Here is a 19,139-nt window from a genome sequence, read left to right as displayed (position 1 = left end):
TAATAGAGACCCCAAATAAAAGTGACTTAAATGACTAGAAGTGGCCCCCCCACCTCACATAAATTTCTGGAGGGAGGCGGCTCAGGGTGAGTGTGGCAAGTCTGCTCTGTAAAGTTTTCAAGGAGCCCAGCTGATTTCAGCTCATTAATCTCCCATCCCTAGGGTGGTCCACATCCTGGTGGTTCAAAACTGTACCTAGAATCATCATGTCTGTGTTCCAGACAGATTTTGGAGAAGAAAGGGATGAAGAAGAGGGATGCAAAAGAGCATGTGTGAGCTGTCTTTTGATGGAGGCTTCCAGAGTTTTCTATGTAAACTTGTATTTATATCCCACGATTCTGATGGCTGACACTAGCTGCAAGGCAAGCTGGAAACTGTAGTCTTTATTCTGGGTAGCCACTTGCCTCGCAAAGAAACTCACTGTTTATTCTTAAGAGAGATGAGGAGAACTGGGAAACATGTAGCAGTCTCCAACTGGATAAACTCTCTCTCTTTTTTTAAAAAAGATTTTATTTATTTATTTGACAGAGAGAGACACAGCGAGAGAGGGAACATAAGCAGGGGCAGTGGGAGAGGGAGAAGCAGGCTTCCCGCGGAGCAGGGAGCCCGACGCAGGGCTCGATCCCAGGACCCTGGGATCATGACCTGAGCTGAAGGCAGATGCTTAACCAACTGAGCCACCCAGGCGCCCCTGAATAAACTCTCTTGCATTGGATAGTAAAGCGAGAAGAGCTAATTTTCCACTCACTCAAAAGAAGAGAAACAGTTTAGACGAAATAAATGAATGAGTGGATGAAAAGGATAAAAATATAATGATTAGTTATATAATTATTGGCATTGGTGAAAGAAAGAGCAAAACACAGATGTGTTCTCGTAATAGTTCTTAGGAGAAAATTCTGTGGTGGAATTATAGTGTATAGGCTGTGTAATGAGTCACATCTGGGATCCCAGTTTGGTTCCACGAAGCTCTGTGACCTCGGACAAATTACATACCTCTCTGTCTCTGTTTCCTCATATTTAAGATGGGGATAACATCTTCCTCATGAGGTTGTTCATTTTTAATAAAATACATGTTTAAACTCTTGGCTTATAGACTGTAGTCTATTCACATTTGACCTCTTCTCCATTTACTGGATTTTTAGGAATATTTTATTTAAAAAAAAAAGCAGATAACCCTATTACCATCAGAGACATTGAATTGAGCTATAGTTCTTTGAGTTCTCCTCAGATAATGGTTTTCTTCCTCTTTATCCAACACCATTCCTTCTTAGGTATTGTATAATTATTAAAATTACCAGTGTACAGAACTTACCAGTGTAATTTTGCAGTAGAGTGGAATTTGACGTGAAAAAGCTCAAGGAAGGGAATTTGGCTAGAGAAACATGAAAAGGGCTTTGTTAAAGATGGATCTGGGTATGGACCATGCTGTCATAGTTAGACAAGCCTGCGTTTCAGTCTGCCCTTCACATCTCTGAACACTTTACAAATGCGGAGTATATGATTAGGGAAAATGCGACAGTCTTCAGCTCTAACGTTCTAGAATTCTACACGATTCCAATTCCCAGTGTTCGCAACAGATGAAGGAGGGTTCTGTACTTAATATTCTACTCACTAAATGTGACATTTGAAGCCTACGAGGATTTTTTCCCCCCCTTAGAGTCCATAATCTTTTTTTAAAAACCACCATAATTTCCTTCATCAAGTTTGACTGTGAGTGATAAGTGCTGTTTGAAGAACTTGTTCTCTGCTTGGTTTGTGGATGGTATAGGCCAGGCGTATAATAAAGATACCAATGAACTAAAACCTTCTTGATGTCCCTTCTATTTTAAAGATTTTAAACATGTAAGCAAAGGTTTCTCTAAACTCTCCCTGGTATAGCTTACTTTAAAAATATATCAACTCTCATGTTTGGTGTTGCTCAGTCTGGTTCTAAGGGATTGAAATTAGCCAGTCTAGGTTTTGGTACTAACCTGCACTCTGGCTTCCTTTAGAAAAGACCAGTGTAAGTATAGTTGCCATGGGGTGGTGGAGAGGATTTTGTCTCTCTACCCTATTCTGATCTTGATAAGCCCATTTTAGTAGTTTTAAAAGTAATTTTATGTGTCTATTATGCTGTACATACTGTGGGAGAGAATCAGATGTTGAAAGCCTACTTCTCTCTGTGTCTTCTGTGGCTCTTTTGTCTCATCCTTTGCAGCTACAAAATTCTTGAAAAAATAGGAATAAAACATGTAATTGGGAAAAGGAATCCAATAACCTTTTTTGGTGGTTTATAAATTAGTCTTATTGAAGTGTAGATAAAGATCAACATGATCCGAGTGATTCATTTGTATTTACTGACTGTTCAGTCATTATTTTTTAAAAAAATCCCTGTTTGTATCAAATCAGCTCAGGACTCAGAAAGAAAGGCTGGAGAGCAAAGAACTACATATGGGCCTCCTGCGGCAGAAAATCGCCCAGCTGGAGGAGGAGAAGCAGGTGCGTTCGGCCTTGGCTGTGGAGAGGGACGAGGCCAATCTCACCCTAAGAAAGTTGCAGAAGAGGGTGGAGAGGCTGCAGAAGGAGCTGAGTGCGTGTCGAGAAGCGAACACAGAGCTCAAAGCCAAGCTGGCTGAGCTGCAGGCAAGTGCTCAGCTTGGTTCCCTTGTTGCTTTTTGCAAGTTACCCCTTTAGTTTATGTGAAAGAGTGGAAGTCTCACAACAGATAGAGCAGAAGAGAAACGGACAAAAGCTTCCTCTGGTTTTCTAGAGTTGTGGGGGAAATGCAAAAGCTACACAAATCAGCATATTAGATCATTGTAGAGTCTCCTCGATAGTTGAACCCAAGCCATGGCTGCTGCGTGAAAATTCCATCAAAAAAGGGTGCTGTAGGTGGAGGGGATGAAGAGGCCACTTCCCGTGATGAGCACTGAGTAAGATGTGGAAGTGTAGAGTCCCTATATTGTACATGTGGAAGGACTAGAACACCGTATATGAACTATCCTGGAATTCAAAGAAAAAAAGAAAAAAAGGGGTGATGTGACGTAGAGAAAATATAAGCATTTCTTCCAAGTGTGGGTGACTGTGGTATTTGGGATCACGTAGGGAGCTATCACGTGGGAATCTGCTTAGGAAGAAGTGAGCAAATGAGCACAGCCCTTCACTGAGAAGAGTCAGGCAGGCAACAGTGTTTCATGAGCTCGGTGAGATGCCTTATCCCTGGAAGGGAGGAAGGTACTCAGATCAGGGCAGTGTGCTTCCTGGATTTGAAGTGTTCCACTTCTAATCACGACAGAGAAGAAAGGAATGACAACTTAAACAAATTTAATCAGAATCTTTAAATGTCCTGTATGTGTGCCCCCCGGAACGGGTATGTGACTTCACAGGCGCGTATCACTTCTGGCAGATGTGCGTGTTGTGAATACAGATGTGAATAATGTCCTAGCTCTTTGCAGATGAGCGCTCTGGACTGGACTTCTGGAATGTTTCTGAATCTGGAAACAGACCAAGAGGGAAAAGGAGCCTGGCATTAAGCTAGCACTTAAATATGTATGGTGGGGACAGTATTTTAGGAAATATTTCCTGTTGTATTTTTTTCTTCTGAGTCATTAGCTCTTTTCCCCTGAAGCCCTTCTGAGTTGAGGCTTATTTCTCTCGAGGAGAAAAAGGGCAGACACAGGCCAGGGGAGGGAACATATTTAAAAATAAGGAAAGCAGGAAACAAGGGAAAGCATCTGATGGGGTGCAAAAACTGGGGAGCAAATATCGAGGTAGGTATCTTCCACACCCCCTCACACCTTGAGACTGACCTTTGGGGGGGTGTTGGGGTGGGGGTCCACAAGCCACTGCTCCCACCCTGGTCGGAAGGGGCTGCCGGGGTGCTGAGGCAGCATCTGTGTTGTAAAGCCAGGTTTTCAAATGTCCTGTGGGGGATACAAAGTGTTTCTAGGTGGTGCGTGACAGGGCATTATATAATGTTCAGTCCTGAAGTGAAAAATGGGTTCCCTTTAGTTTCTTCTTCCAATTCTTCCCATTGTCAAGGAGAAAATTTTAATTAGAAGTTATTATGTCTTTACTACTATTATTTACTACTTTACTACTATTATAGCCTTGGGCCTGGGAAGAATCTGTTCTATTCATTGGCTTCCTCATGTGGGAGGAGAGATGAGAATAATTCCCATAATTGGTGTTAAATAGGCAGGTAGCAAAACATAGACTAGGAATGATAAATAAAGTGAACTCGGATTTCAAAACGGGGAAGTCAATTGGGTCATAAAGAAAGGGACATGTTTCATTGTAAGCGTGTGTCATTGGAATAGTTCAAATTCCTCAAAGAAATCTGTGCTAGGAAGGAAGGTAAATAGCACTGGGGATTTCCATACACCGAGCTTGCCCAACTCCTCAAAGCCAGAGGAGAAGAGAATGACACGGAGCAGTCTGGGTGATTGCTAAGGATGACTAAGTGGGGGGGACACTGGGGAGGCCTGATGATGCCTGATGGCTTCCCAGAGGAAGGACCCGAGGGAGGATTTCCTAATAAGACCACCCTGTGTTTCGGAAACAAGGTGCGGTGGTGCTGGAAGGTACTGTGTGAGTTGCCTGGCTTCTTTTCCCTCGTTCCCTCCACCCTGCGGCTGGGGACATCTGGTCCCTACCAACAAATTTCCCCCTTCTCATATAGTGTACTTTTCTGTCCTTGGGAGAAATTAAGAAGCTTAATTTAAAAAGTCAGGGTTGACTCAACCTTGCTGTTTATTTCACTGCTCACCTCATTGTGAAATCTACACGGCTTTGGAGGCTGAGCATCTCTTCTCCATAATTGGGTTGCAGCTGTGCTCTTCCTACCCCGCCCATCCCCTTACCATCTCAGAGCCCCTTGCTTCCCCTGATACTGGGGGCCTGCCTTGCTTTTGCCAGTTTCTAAGAACTGAGCTCCCGTCTCTGAATGACCTGGGCTGGGCCCGACGAAGGGCTGTCAGGACTCAGGGACATTAACTGGCAGGTCCCAGCTAGCTCTCCGCATGTGGCCAGATACCGTACAGCTAAAATAGAATACTGTGGTGAATGAATATACTATAAAGCCGGGTACAAATATTAGTTGCCATTGTAGCTAATTGTATCACTGCCGAGGGTGGCAGTTTGTACTGTGGGGCTAGAGGAGCCTTTAGACTTACCACACGCCTCCAGAGCCTGAGTAACGTTGGCCTGCATGGAGCATGGCGGCTCACAGTCTAGCAGCCAACGAGGTGATGATGGACAAGGGATTCCCCATCGGCGACGCCCGGGAACAGGGCCCAGCACCTGCTGGGTGAGAGTGGAGAAAGGGTGGCTTTGGAAGTGGGCCAGCTCCTGGTGAATGGCGCCTTGGGGGTGTGGGTCTGAGGAGGGCGTCTTCCAGGCTACGTGTATTGAGAGTAGTGCTGGGACCCTTAGCCAAGACAGCCCTATAAGCTGGAGATGGTGCTGGGGAGAGAGGAGCCCACGCTTTCTGTAGCAGAAGGGGGAAAACAGCTGGTGGAAATTGAGCCCTGTATCTGAGGAGTATGTTCCCGTTTGGTTGCAACAATATCTGCCTCACATCTGCATCGTATTTCGCCTAGATGATGATAATTGTCTGCAAGTGGTCTTTCCACTTAACCTTTCACAAGCAAGCCTGATTCTTGTAATTAAGTTTTGCCCTTTGGGTGGCGTGATTATGCAACGTGTCGTTCTGGTGATAATGTCAGGTTTACCAGTTTCTTCTTCTAGTGTCCGTGGGGTAAAGCAACATTTTCAGGTGTGGGGCACATAGCTCTTGGGACACATAAAATACTTCTAGGTACTGCATGACAGGTCACTACATAATGTTCAATCATAAGGTGAAAAATGGGTTCCCTTTAATTTTTCTTCCAATTCCTTCACTATCAAGGAGAAAATCTTAATTAGAGGTTATTATGTCTTTATGCCCCTAGAACATTTACTAGTCTACATTTTAAATAAAGAATAAACCTTAAGCTCAGGGCTGAGTACAAGCAATAGTACCTAGTCGTACTGTTTTGTTTTCATTGTACAGTGGGGTTTTTTTTCTTCTTTTTAAAAAAATTTTAATTCTAGTATAATTAACACATAGTTATATTAGTTTCAGGTGTATAATATAGTGATCAACTGTTCCATACTGACTCAGGGCTCCTCATGGTCATTGTACGGTGTTTGCTTTATTGTTATCTTCCAGTTGTGGCAAATTCTACTGAAATCATACAAAATTCCTTTTCATAGAAATAAATTCAGGTAAGTTCAAAAGATGGTTGAGTTAAAGAAAAAAAATGATGACCATAGGTTATATGTGGATATGGGAAAAATTGTGGACGTGGAATGGGAGAAACTGAAGTGTAGACGAATAGACTGAAGAAGGGGATGATCCCAGTGATAACCAGATGCAATCAGTAGGTGGACAGAAGCTCGGTCAGCTGTTGCTGACACGATGCTGATGTCCAGAGTCAGGGGGCGGTGGCGGGAGAAGCTGGGCAGCTGGCCAGATCACCCAGGGCCTTGTGTGTCTCCTAAGATGCTTGGACTTGTCTTCTGGGTCCTGGGGAGCCATTGCAGACTTTCAGACGGGAGAGTGAAATCATCAGGGAAGAGACTAAAAAGAAACAGAAACATGGGGGGAGAGCTTTATTTTGCGTAAAGAGATCCACTTTTTTTTACTAGCTAAGGTTATAGGAACGTATAGGAGAGGTGGGATTTGACTGACTCAGGAATGACTCAGGCCCTTCACCACGGACATGGGATGCTAAGTCTGCCTTCCACTAGAGAACAGAGATCTCTCTAACTTCCTAACAGAGTGAATGCTAACTTCATGAATTTCAGAGATTTTAGCTACAAATGACTTTTTATTTTTTTGTTGGAGACATACAATATTAGTGTCTAAGACAGACTAATGATAGCAACTATTTATCTTTGTCCATTGCCTGTGCTCATCCCTGTGCGGACTTTATTATTCATCAGATAACATTTCTGAATGTTAGCTAAGATGGCCTTTTTATCATTTTCTATGGCTGCCATAACCAGTGATCACGAATTGGGTGGCTTAATATGATAGAAATTTTTCTCTCATAATTTTGGAGGCCAGCAGCCTGACAGCAAAGTGTTGGCAAGGTTGATTCCTTTTGGGGAACAAGGGCCCATCCGCTCCATCCTCTCTCTGGGCTTCTGCTTGCTGCTTGCACCTGCGGGATTCTTCTCTGCCACCACCGTTAGGTGACTGTCCCCTCGTGTGTCCCTCCTTCTCTGTTTCTTGTAAGGACACCCACCATTGGTTTTAGGGGCCACCCTATTCCCGGATGATCTCATCGTGAGATCCTTAACCTTAATGATACCTGCAAAGGCCCTTATTCCAAATAAGGTCACATTCTGAGGTTCTGGGTGGATATGTATTTATTTTTTGCGGGGAGAGGGACATAGTTCAGCCCACTACACTTATTAAATTAAGAATTAATTTCACCATTTATGGAAGGTCGATATAAAAGATATTAATTTGAACTACATTTCTTTGCCTTAAAAAATTCAGGCCATAAAATTCAGCCTTTTAAAGTGTACAGTTCACCAGCTTTTTTCTTAAGAGTTTATTTATTTATTTATTTATTTGAGAGAAAAAGAGCACAGGCAGGGGGAGGGGCAGAAGGAGAGGGAGAAGCAGACTCCCCTCTGAGCCGGGAGTCCAACGCGGAGCTTGATCCCAGGGTCCTGGGATCATGACCTCAGCCGAAGGCAGATGCTTAACCAACTGAGCCGCCCCCACAATTCACTGTTTTTAATACATTGGTGGGGTTGTGCAGGCATCACCACTTTCTAATTCTAAAACATTTCCAGTACCCCCAACTCCCCCCCAAAAAATCCCATACCTATCCCAGTTACTCCCTATTTTCCCCTTCCCCAACGTCTGGAAACCGCTAATTTATTTTCTGTCTTATGGATTTTCCTCTTCTAGGCATTTCATATAAACGGAATCGTATAATATGTGGCCTTTTGCCTTTGGCTTCTTTCACTTCATCTGTTTTCAGGGTTCATCCATGTTGTGCACATATATATTTCATATATATTGTATCATGGAGGGAGGAGGGGAGAGAGGGAGGGCTACAGGGAGACTGATTGATTTTAAGAAATTGGCTCATGTGATTATGGAGTTTGGCAAGTTCAAAATCTGCAGGCTTGGCTGGCAGGAAGAGCTGATGTTGCAGTTCTAGTCTAAAGGTTGGATTCTGGTAGAATTCCCTCTTGCTCAGGGAGCGTCACTTTTGTTCTGTTCAGGCCTTCCACGGACTGGATGAAGCCCACCCACGCTATGGAAGGGAAATCTACTTTTACTGAAAGTCCACTAACTTAAATGTTAATCTCTCCCCAGGACACCCTCACAGAAATACCCATGTTTCACCAAATATCTGGGTTCTGTGGGCCAACGCATAATATTAACCATCACAATTCCTTTTTATGCCTAATAATATTCCATCGTTTGGATATACCACACATTGTTTATGCATTCAGCATTTGATGGACATTATGATTGTTTTCAGTTTTTGGCTATTATGAGCAAGGCTGTTAGGAGCATTTGTGTGGAGTTTTTATGCGCATTTCTCTGTCTGTTGCAAAACCATGCTTGAAGACCTTGACTCCTAGGTTATCCCAGTCTCCCTTTTTAAGACTCATGCACTACATTTCCCCCTGAATTCTCAACCAGGAAAGTGTAGACCTTTCCAGATAACTATTAAATTTTAAGTTGGCAGGCAAACATGATTACTGTAGAAAATCTCTTTTGGAAAGAAAAATATTCTTTTATAGATTACCCTCCCTGTGTTGAGTCAAAATAATTTTAGTATAATATTGCTTTCATATATGCAAACTTAACACTGTATAAAAATTTCTTAATCTTGCTACATTTTTTAAAAAGTGGTCAACAGATTTTTTTCATCATTTAAAAAATTTTATTTATTTATTTTAGAGAGAGAGAGCACATGAGTTGAGGGTGGAGGAGCAGAGGGGGAGGAAAGGGAGGGGGAGAGAATCTCAAGCACAGTCCCCACTGAGCACAGAGCCTGACGGAGGCTTGATCCCACGATCCTGAGATGATGACCGGAGCCAAAACCCAGAGTCAGCCCAACTGACTGAGCCACACAGGTGCCCCAATCTTGCTACATTTTTACCATTGTAAAATTCAGACCAATTGAGAAAGCAAAATGAGGTGTAAAAGTCGAATTGAAAATATTAACGATATTGATTCAATGTGCTAGATTATGTTATTTCACTACAGTCGCCATTCATGAGAAGGTATACTATCAATTGCTTGTGGCCCAGGTTCTTCTGAAGTCTGGCATTCCTGTGGTGTATGTCGCCTGAGGACACCCTGTGCTTTAACTGAATGCTGCAGATACGTTGTTTGTACACACACTGTGACATAGTTTGGCCTTCCCTTGGCATGAACACATTATTATGTATTATGTATTAACTCCACCTTTGCTCTTTTCTCATTAACCTAGAATAATTAAAGTAGCACTACTAGCTGGCACAAACGTAGGTCTTTGCACAAGTGCAAAGGCAGGCACTGGAATCATGTGGAAGAACTCCGGAGGATCCAGAAAATGCTTTGTGTAGCGCCTATAACACCAGCTGTTTCTCAGCCTGTGTCGGTTATGATTAGTTTCAGCTAAATATATTGGAACACCCCTGTAATAACAGTGGCTTAGACAGAAGAGATGTTTATTCCTCTGTCACGGAAAAGAAGACGTGCCATGCTTAGCAGGATGGCTCTGTGGTCATCAGCAATCCTGCCTCACTGTTCTAGTAATAGCTTTCATCCTCAATGCTGCTTCCTAACACAAGCTAGCTGCCGGGGCTCCGGCCTCATTCCAGCCACCAGCGAGGAGGAAATGCGGGAGGACACCCTGCAGGCCACTTTCCAGGAACAGTACAATGCTTTGTATCTCCATTGGCCAGAACTTAGTCCCTGGGCCTCCCTTAGATGAAGTCAGCTTGAGAAATGGGTCTATTCTGGGCAGTAAGAACAAAAGAAAGAATAGATATTTGGTGGAGAGGTATCTGCTTTCTGTCTGTACCCCGTGGCCCAATTTTAGTAGGGACCTGTGCCCCCAAATCAGTAGTCAGATAACCAAAAATTGGTGAAAAGCCATTGTTATCTTCATTGTAGTCTCTCAAGTAAACACTAAAAGGAATAACATTCTTTAGCCAGCAGCAAAGGTCTCTCCCTCTTGCTACCTCTCTTGATTATCTCCCATGCAAGACAGCTGCTCCCCGTGCTCCTTCTCCACTCCAGAACTTTCTCCAGCCCGGTCAGTGCAGCCTTTCTTTATATATATTTCTTGTAACCTACCATCTTGGGCTCAATGGATCTCCAATAGTAGATTGGGATTGAGTTTGAGCTCTCCCTACTTTGTGTGCACCAAGCAGAACCTACAAGGAAGAACTTCTTGGGCTGTGGAATGATGGGAGTGGAGGTGTGCTCACACTGCCAAGTTGAACACCTTCCTCTGTTTTCTGCTTCAGTTTCCTTCTGCTGAAATCCTTGTGGTTCTCTTTAGGAGGGGCGCAGCATGTATTTGGGCCACAGGGACACTCTCCCACTTTGTCTTCAGGGCACCTGCGTGCAGTGCCTAGCTCCTGCAGGGTTGCATTTTCAATGCGGCTTCTCGAAAGCCCTCCAGTTAGAGAATTTAAATCCTCTGTGGGATTCAACCTATCAGATTTTAAGTTCAATAACCATCTCTTTCAGGGCCTTGGGCCCTTTTAACACGAGAGAAAATTATTTACCAGATTTTGACTTTTTTTCACTCAAGGAGGCTGACACTAGATAGGGTGTTCCCTGGACGTAAAGGCCACTCGGAGCCTTCTCTAACCCTGCTGGAGTCTGGGTGGCACATCGGTCTTGTTGATGATCAGTTCTGCCCCACTGGAAGACCATTAGGAGCACAGGCCCTTGCTGAACTCTGGGCTGGATTCAGGAAGCTCCTTCCGGAGGATTAAGAAACCAGCTTAGGGGGCGCCTGGGTGGCTCAGTCCTTAAGCGTCTGCCTTTGGCTCAGGTCATGATCCCAGGGTCCTGGGATCGAGCCCCGCATCGGGCTCCCTGCTCTGCGGGGAAGCCTGCTTCTCCCTCTCTTACTCCCCCTGCTTGTGTTCCCTCTCTCGCTGTGTCTCTCTCTGTCAAATAAATAAATAAAATCTTAAAAAAAGAAACCAGCTTAGGCATACCCCACTTCCAGGAATCTCGTTTGTTGGGTTTGATTTAGGACCCCAAGGTCTCTGTCATCCCCTGGCTTTTAGTTCTGTTCTGGTGGCTTGGCTCAGAGCTCCATGACTTTCCTTTGCTCCCTGATGGCAAGAATTGAGGCAGGCTTTAGGATTGTGATAAAGTCTCATATTTTTCAGACATTTTTGGCTATGAATTCTTCTCATTAGGACCTGATTTATGGACTTCTAGCTCTCCAAGCTGTGTTCCGTCACTTTTGGTAGATAGCCCACTGTAAATGTTTTTCCAATCTGAGCAGAAAGGCTGAAAGTATCCTTTAATATAAGCTTTTGAATTCAGTATCCCAATCCCAGCAAATTCCCTCTTGGCCACATAGTCTCTCTGCAGCAATGTGATAATTTGCACATGAAGGGAATCTCTTTGTTTTAAAAGGAGATACCTTTGTTTTAAAATTGATAAACATTTCATTCGTGTCATGTCCCCCAGTTTGTAATATGTTTGATAGTCGACAGACTATGTTATTTAGAGCAGCTGCTTTTCTAATTTATAAATAAGTATACATATATGTTCAAAAACGTTTACGGAGAGGATGCACATTGTATTGATCATGCGTGGGACGGTTCCCTTTCCCGACTTTTTGTTTTGAAAAATTTCAAATCTAGAGAACAGTTGCAAGAATAGTATAATGGACAGTATTTTATTCTTCACATAATGATTTACATAATAACTTAACATTTTTACCAATTGCTCTGTTTTGCCTAATGAGGGCAGGAGGTTTTCTTTTTTGCTGAACCATTTGAGAATAAGTTACATGCATCATGACACGTCACCCCTAAATACCAGGTATCTCTTAAGAACAAGAGTATTCTTTGATGTGACCCCTGTACATCATCACACCCAGGAAGCAACGTTGAGGCAATACTCTATTATGCTGTATCCAATACGCTGTTCATTTTCCAGTATGGGTTTTGATAACCTGGAATCCATGAATGATCCGCAAGGTCAGCCTCTGCAGACCTGAACTTAGTGGGTGGCAGTAACTTGGCTCAAGTGCTGGGTCTTCTAATGCCATTTCATTGGCTCAAAAACTGACTCCGAGTTCCTTCCCTCAACTGTGGTTGGCATTGTCTCGCCCGCGGATTTCTCAAGCTGCAGTGGTGGTTTTTATGCCTTCTTGATCGCAAGTCCCACAGCAGCTGTCAGTTTCCCGAGGATTTCCTTTCTTCTGCATGGAGCCAGTTCAAAGCTTTGAACTTGTCCAGGCATGGCTGCCATCGGCCTCCTCTCTGTGGGAAAAGAAACTAAATTTCTTCAGAGGTTGTGTTATAGTAGAGGAAAGCAAATTTCCGTTATCTAATTTCAGAACATTTTCATCACCCCTAAAAACAGCCCATTGGCAATTACTCCCCAGTCTCCCCTCCCACCAGTCCATGGCCTTTTTTAGATCTTTCATATGAATGGAAAAATACAATAAGTGGTCTTTCATTACTGGCTTTTCTCTTAGCAGACGTTTTTTCAATGTTCATCCATAGCATGTATCAGTACTTCATTCCTTCTTATTGGCGAATAACATTCCGTTGTATGGATCTACAACATTTCATTTATCTACTCGTTGGTTGATGGATATTTGGGTTGTTGTTACTTTTTGGTGATTATGAATAGTCCTTCTGTGAACATCTGTGGGCAGGTTTTGTGTGACAGAAGTTTTCAATTCTCTGGAATATATAAACCTAGAAGTGGAATTGCTAGCTCATGTGTTAACTCTGAGCTTAACATTTTGAAAACTGGAAAACTGTTTCTCACAGCTGCACCATTTTGCCCTCCCACCAGCGGCACGTGAGGGTTCCGATTTCTCTACATCCTCGTCAACACTTGTGACTGTCTCTCTTTTTGACTGTAGCTATCCCCGAGGATGTTAAATGGTAGCTTGTTCATATTTATTTTTAATGGTCAGTGTTAAAAATTTTGTGCCAAATATGTAAAACTACCTCCAATTCTTTTTTTTTAATGTGGTAAAATATCCATAACATAAAAGTTACCATTTGAGCCATTTTTAAGTGTACAATTCAGTGGCATTAAGTACGTTCACAGTGTTGTGCAACCATCACCACCATCCATTTCCAGAACTTTTTATCATCCTAAACTGAAACTCAGTGCCCATTAAATAACTCCCCATTCCTCCCTTGGGGATGGAATTCTATAATGAATTAGCCTATCTTGGGTACCTCCTATAAATGGAATTATGCAATATCTATCCTTTTGTGTCTGGCTTATCTTATTTGTTGTAATGTCCAAAGTTCACCTATGTCGTAGTATTTGTCAGAATTTCAAACTTTTTTTTTTAATTTTATTTTATTATGTTAATCACCATACATTACATCATTAGTTTTTGATTTCAAATTCTTTTTTGTAAGCAGATCTGGCAAAATTTTAAATACTAAGCTAATAAAGAAAATGCTCTTTGTGTTGACTTTAAGATCCTGGGACTGCTTCCTGGAGAGCGGCACCCCCACCCCTTTCCTCTTGTTTGTAGTGGAATGCTATGGGCACCTCATGCCTCCCATACTCATTGGTCAAATCAGAAGGCATTTCTTCTGAAATATTTCTGTTCTAGATTTTCCTTATGGCAGTAGTGAAGACTTACTAAGGGGATTTTAGTTGGGCTCCCTTGTCATAGACCACTAACAAAGGAGATATTTTACTTTTCCTAGTGTTTCTATGCTGGGGACGACCCTTTTGTAGGGCCCAAAGTGCAAGTTGCTTTTGCCTATGGAGTTCATTAGAGTCTGTGTGTAGGTACCAGCAGACTTTATTTTAATCTTTAACCCCAGAATTGTGCTATCTACCATTTGTCTCATTGGTTTTCCAAATAATGGTACTCTGACATGTTTATAAACTGTAACTGCCTTAAGGCATGTTTGTCCAGTGTGTATGCTTAGCAAAGTCTGTATAACTGGGATGGATTCCATTCTTTATTTATAAAAAAGTTATTAAGTGAATTTCATTGACTTCTAGTTTATCTTGTTGATACAATTGTCCAAAACAAATACGAAAGAAATTATTAGCGTTCTCTTGACTTCGTAGATTAAAACTTTGGAACAGACCAAAGCCACTGAAGACCTAAATAAGTCCAGAGACAAACTTGAGAAGATGAAGGAGAAAGCTGAGAAAAAGCTAATGTCTGTCAAGTCAGAACTGGATACCGCAGAGCACGAGGCTCAGGAGGATAAAGAGAGGGCCAGGAATATGATGGAAGTGGTAACCAGCGAAATGAAGACACTAAAAAAATGTCTGGAAGAAGCAGAAACAAGAGAAAAGCAGGTGGGTAGAAATCTGGGGGTGAAATCTTGTTTAGGAAACGATGGGACAATTCAAAAGCTTGGTAATTTTTCGTACGTTTCTTCAAAAACAATTTACAAAGCTTTCTTTATCGTTTCAATATATCTGCTTGCCCTCTCACATCTTTCTGGAATTAAAATGACCATTATGATTTACTCTGCTAAGAAAAATAATTCACGGTTTGATGGCACGAATCGTAGGAAAGAAAAAGACCTTCTCATCAAAGCAGTGGAAAGGCTGTGGAAAGCCAGGTTCTGGTTGTGGAGAGGTTTTGATTATGTTCACTGATTGCCTCTGAAGTTTGCATCATCCCAGGCTTCAACCTCAGGAGGGAAAGCTTATCTCCAGCAGAGATCAGTGTCAGGAAACTGTCCCAACTCTCAAACAGTGGCACCCAGACTCGATGGCCAACCTTGCCCAGATGTAAGCTATAAACCGTGCTCACTCACTGACTGGTTGTAAGGAGGAGAGTTTTATCTGGTGAGCACATCAGGAGGTCAGGCATAAAGAAACTGTCCCGGGCAGCCTGACCCCCATTGCTTTTGGCTTTCATCTCCCTCTGTTGCTGAAGCTCAAAAGGGCAGAGAGTGGACTCTGATCTTAGGATTTTCTTTTTTTTTTCCTCTTCGGCTGCCTCTGCTTTGGCTCATGTGTCAGGCAACGTTGAGGAAGGCCAAACTATAAAGTGTGTGTTCTCAGAGGGAAACCTCTCAGGAATGAAGAGCCTTGACCATATGTGAAAGGGGAGAAAAGTTTGAGGGGAACTTTTTCATCAGGGACACTAGGCTGGAGAGGGTATTGTGTTCCCCCAAACTGGACTCAGCATGGGAAGGAGGTTGGGAAGTGAAGGAAGACAGGGTGAGAATGTTTGGAAGGCACTCTTCCTGGAGGCAACGTCTATTGGGTCACATCTTTCCAAAATGGAAGGTACTTCTAGCAAGCGGTTTCCCAGATAGCCCTGACTTACCTGCTTCTGCTCTAGCACAGAATCACAGCAACCAGCGTACGAGAATTTAAGGGGTCTGAGGCACATTTGCATCCATGGTCTCCAACCTCCCCACCTCTCCATTTTTCCTTTTGTGATGGACGGAGAGTAGTCCCAGAGAGTCTACTGTTATGGGTTGTGAAGGAGGCTGTCATGTGATGTGATCTGGTCATTTTTTTAGTAGTCCTTCTGTTTTTATCAGCTCATACTTTCTTGCCCTTTGTTCTTCCTTTAGCTTAAGAGTTTCCATGCCCAGGGGCACATGGGTGGCTCAGTCAGGTAAGCGCCCGACTCTTGGTTTTGGCTCAGGTCACGGTCTCAGGGTTGTGAGATCGAGCCCCACGTTGGACTCCACAATCAGCGTGGAGTCTGCTGGAGATTCTCTCTCCCTCTCCCTCTGCACCCCCATCTCACACACACACACACACACTCACACTCTCTCTCTCTCAAATAAATAAATAAATAAATAAATAAATAAATAAATAAATAAAATCTTAAAAAAAAAGTTTCCATGCCCAGTTAAAATTCCAGTGGGTAAGTACTTATCACCCATGGATACAACCACACCTTTGTAAAGCACTTCTTAGTATATAGAACACATACACAGTCATTGTTTCATTGGATCCAAATTTCAGAACAGCCCTGAGAAGTAGGTGTATGGTTATTCCCACCGGGAAGTGAGAACACGGAGTCTTAGGTCAGGGTCTCATTCATGGTTGCCTAACCGAGATTCTTGACCTGGTAGCCAATGCCACACTAATTGGCTTATGAGAAAAGAGGTTATGAAATCACTGAAAGTTGGGGATGAAAGCATGTTAGAGGTAATTTAGTAGATGGCACCTTCCTATTTTATAAGTGAGAGGACTGAGGTTAAAGACAGTAAGTGATTTGCCTACCTCATGCACACCTGGGCTTTCCACGGGTTTTTTTTGTTTGGTTGGTTGCATTTGGACTAGCAGTAGCTGATACATTTTGTTCTCACCCTTTGTGTGTGTGTTTGATATTACAGCTGGTGGACTTCAGGGAGGTGGTTTCCCAGATGCTGGGCTTGAACGTGACCAGTCTTGCGCTTCCAGACTATGAAATCATCAAATGTCTTGAAAGACTGATCCATTCACATCAGCATCACTTTGTCACCTGTGCCTGCCTCAAAGATGTGATGCCCAGGGGAGATAGGCAACCACAGAGTCACTTAAAACTCCTTCATTGAATACCATCTCTCTTGGGGGAGGTGGAGCTAAGAGATGGGACACAACTGTCAATTTCACAAATTCCCCAAGCCTTTGACATTGATCAGTGTGTGAATACCATATATTTCGATGACCGTGCATGTGAATCCATCATTTGCAAAAAAGGATCTCAGAGGTGCCAGCTGTAGGTTAATGTTTGACACTAAGAACACCTGTTATTTTTTTTGCTAGCACTTTGGGACCCAGAAGAAGTCCAGTAGATTGCATATCTAGAATGGGCAATGGTGGTAGGAGATTAACATTTATGGGATTCTTTTTTTATGAGTCAGGGGCTTTACTACCCAATTTAATTCTCATAATGGTCACGTGGAGAAGCTTTAATGTTTTATTTTACAACCTCTCTGGGGCTCAGAGAGGGTGTTACCTACCCAAGATTGTAGTTGGTTAGTGATTGAACGAGCAGCCTTACCACGTTGGCCCTTGGTCAAAGGCGGTGCCTTCTCTGCTACTCTACACTCCTCCAGTTTCTCCTGAAAGCCTGTGATCCTGGTGAAAATTGCCCCCATAAAGGAAGGCAAACATTCATACATTCAATCAAGTCCAAAAAGTGACTGAGATTCATGAGTGTCACGCATATGATTTCTTTAAAAAGCATTACAACTAATTATTTGGATAAAACATACATAGGTCTGAGGTCCTATGAGAAACCTACCGGTTTTAAATGTTGCTGCCAGATCATATTTGGTGGTAATTTTTCATGTTTGAACAGGGTTGGTCTCAGTCCTTTAAAAGTGAAACCTTTAATGTGAAACCGATAAGATGAAGAAATCCTGCCCAGGTTTACTCACCAATATATTACATGTACTGACAGCAAGAGTACTTTTTTAGGACCAGGGTTTTATTACAAATTTCCATCACTTTCTGCCTTCTTTTTAAATTTCTATTTCACAAGTATTTTTCAGGAAACCATATTCTTAACTTTATTGAGAAAAACTTTTACTTTTTTGGGTGATTATCTTATTTTTGCCATATGAAAATATGTCTGAAAAAAAGCATTGGTGTCTAATTAAAGGAGGGGGGAAAAGAGATTACATTCAAACATTAAGAGAAAAAGTAAATTCTAGAGGAAAGAAAAGGAGTTTGACACTTAGAGGCCGGATGACAGATCACACAGAGGGAGAATGACTAAGGATGTCCCCTGGGGAATGGGTCAGGGTTGCCTGGCTTTCTCCCTTGTGTGCAAGGACAGTATGAAGTAGCATTTGTGACTGATTAAATATACCTGCACAGCCATGACTGAGGACATGAGCTAGGGCTGCAACAGGCAGGAGACTTGGCCTTGTATTTTCCCAGCGGAAGGCCTGTGGTCTCTGGAGATCCCTCCCCCCCACCACACTCCAAAGATGCAATGGCTACTGGTCTGGACCCACACTTACCCAGAGAGGTAGAGGCGACTTTACTGGTTGGGTCTCTAGAGGACTGAATTGCTGAGTGGCTGTGTTTCATCCATGCCATGGAAAGGTGGAGGGTGTTTAGAGATGGAGGGATTGTTTTTATACCTTCCCTCTGTTTTCATTCTCCAAATACAATCTTTAGTGAACTTCACTTATTTTCTCTGTAAATTTCATTTTCGATGCTATTCAGAGATACTTTTAACAGCATCACTTTAAAACCATGAACTGGCATAATAATATGTTTCCGTTTCTGGTGGAAAGACTACACACGGCATAAGAAAAAGAAGTTCTGTTTATATATATAGTCCATAGACACAGTAACTATTTGTCATTCGGATAAATTGAAATCCCTTAATAAAGCCATTTCTCTCCTTGTTGAAACGCCAGTTGATCGTTGGCATTCATTCTAGAATTGGCATTCATTCTAGAATTGGCAACCCAGGCTCACATTTTTGTGTTAGATTTTTGTTCTTCCATAATACCCATGTATATTTTATGTTGTCCAATAAAATGTGTTAGATTGATGAGATTTTCTAAATAGGGCTTTAAAATATTTAACACCAACTCTTCTACCAAATACACTTGAGTGATAATTGCCTTTGAGATTATTATTCTGGTCATTGAGACATTTAAATGTATGCATAAAACATCTCAATTAGGAAAAAAAAGAAGCCTGAGCCATCTAAATTTTCAGTTCTACCTTGTAGTCTGTCTTACTGATGAACGTGAGTGATTCAAGGTCAAGGGGTGATGGGCTGAAAAGTGGTTAAACAGTGTCTCCATTATTTATATTGTAATAATACTTAGGACTTAGAAGTGGAGTTTATTCTTCACTGGGAAGCATTTCACGGTTATATAACCTTGGATCGGGAAGGCTCTGCCTGCTCTATGCAGTAACGATCTTATCCACATTATTGCACAACTCCACTTAGCTTCTCATCAGTAAGTGTGGT

The 19,139-nt window shown here is 42.5% G+C and overlaps 1 protein-coding gene across 1 annotated transcript in view; it reads left to right on the top strand.

Annotated features, from left to right (window-relative positions):
* The window catches only part of CCDC170 (coiled-coil domain containing 170), a 95,764-nt gene extending 77,192 nt beyond the window's left edge, over positions 1 to 18,572 (top strand). The window contains exons 10-13 of the mRNA XM_078054568.1: positions 2,389 to 2,615; positions 8,965 to 8,980; positions 14,303 to 14,539; positions 16,552 to 18,572. Of these exons, the coding sequence (XP_077910694.1) occupies positions 2,389 to 2,615; positions 8,965 to 8,980; positions 14,303 to 14,539; positions 16,552 to 16,752 (681 nt within the window). The 3' untranslated portion in view covers positions 16,753 to 18,572. The remainder of the gene's footprint in view (positions 1 to 2,388; positions 2,616 to 8,964; positions 8,981 to 14,302; positions 14,540 to 16,551) is intronic.
* Positions 18,573 to 19,139: the final 567 nt, after the last annotated feature.

Source organism: Halichoerus grypus, chromosome 9 (assembly GCF_964656455.1).
Source record: "Halichoerus grypus chromosome 9, mHalGry1.hap1.1, whole genome shotgun sequence".
In the NCBI taxonomy this organism is placed as follows: Eukaryota; Metazoa; Chordata; class Mammalia; order Carnivora; family Phocidae; genus Halichoerus; species Halichoerus grypus.
The sequence above is the reverse complement of the archived record's forward strand: the minus strand, read 5'-3'. Positions and strand labels throughout refer to the sequence as shown.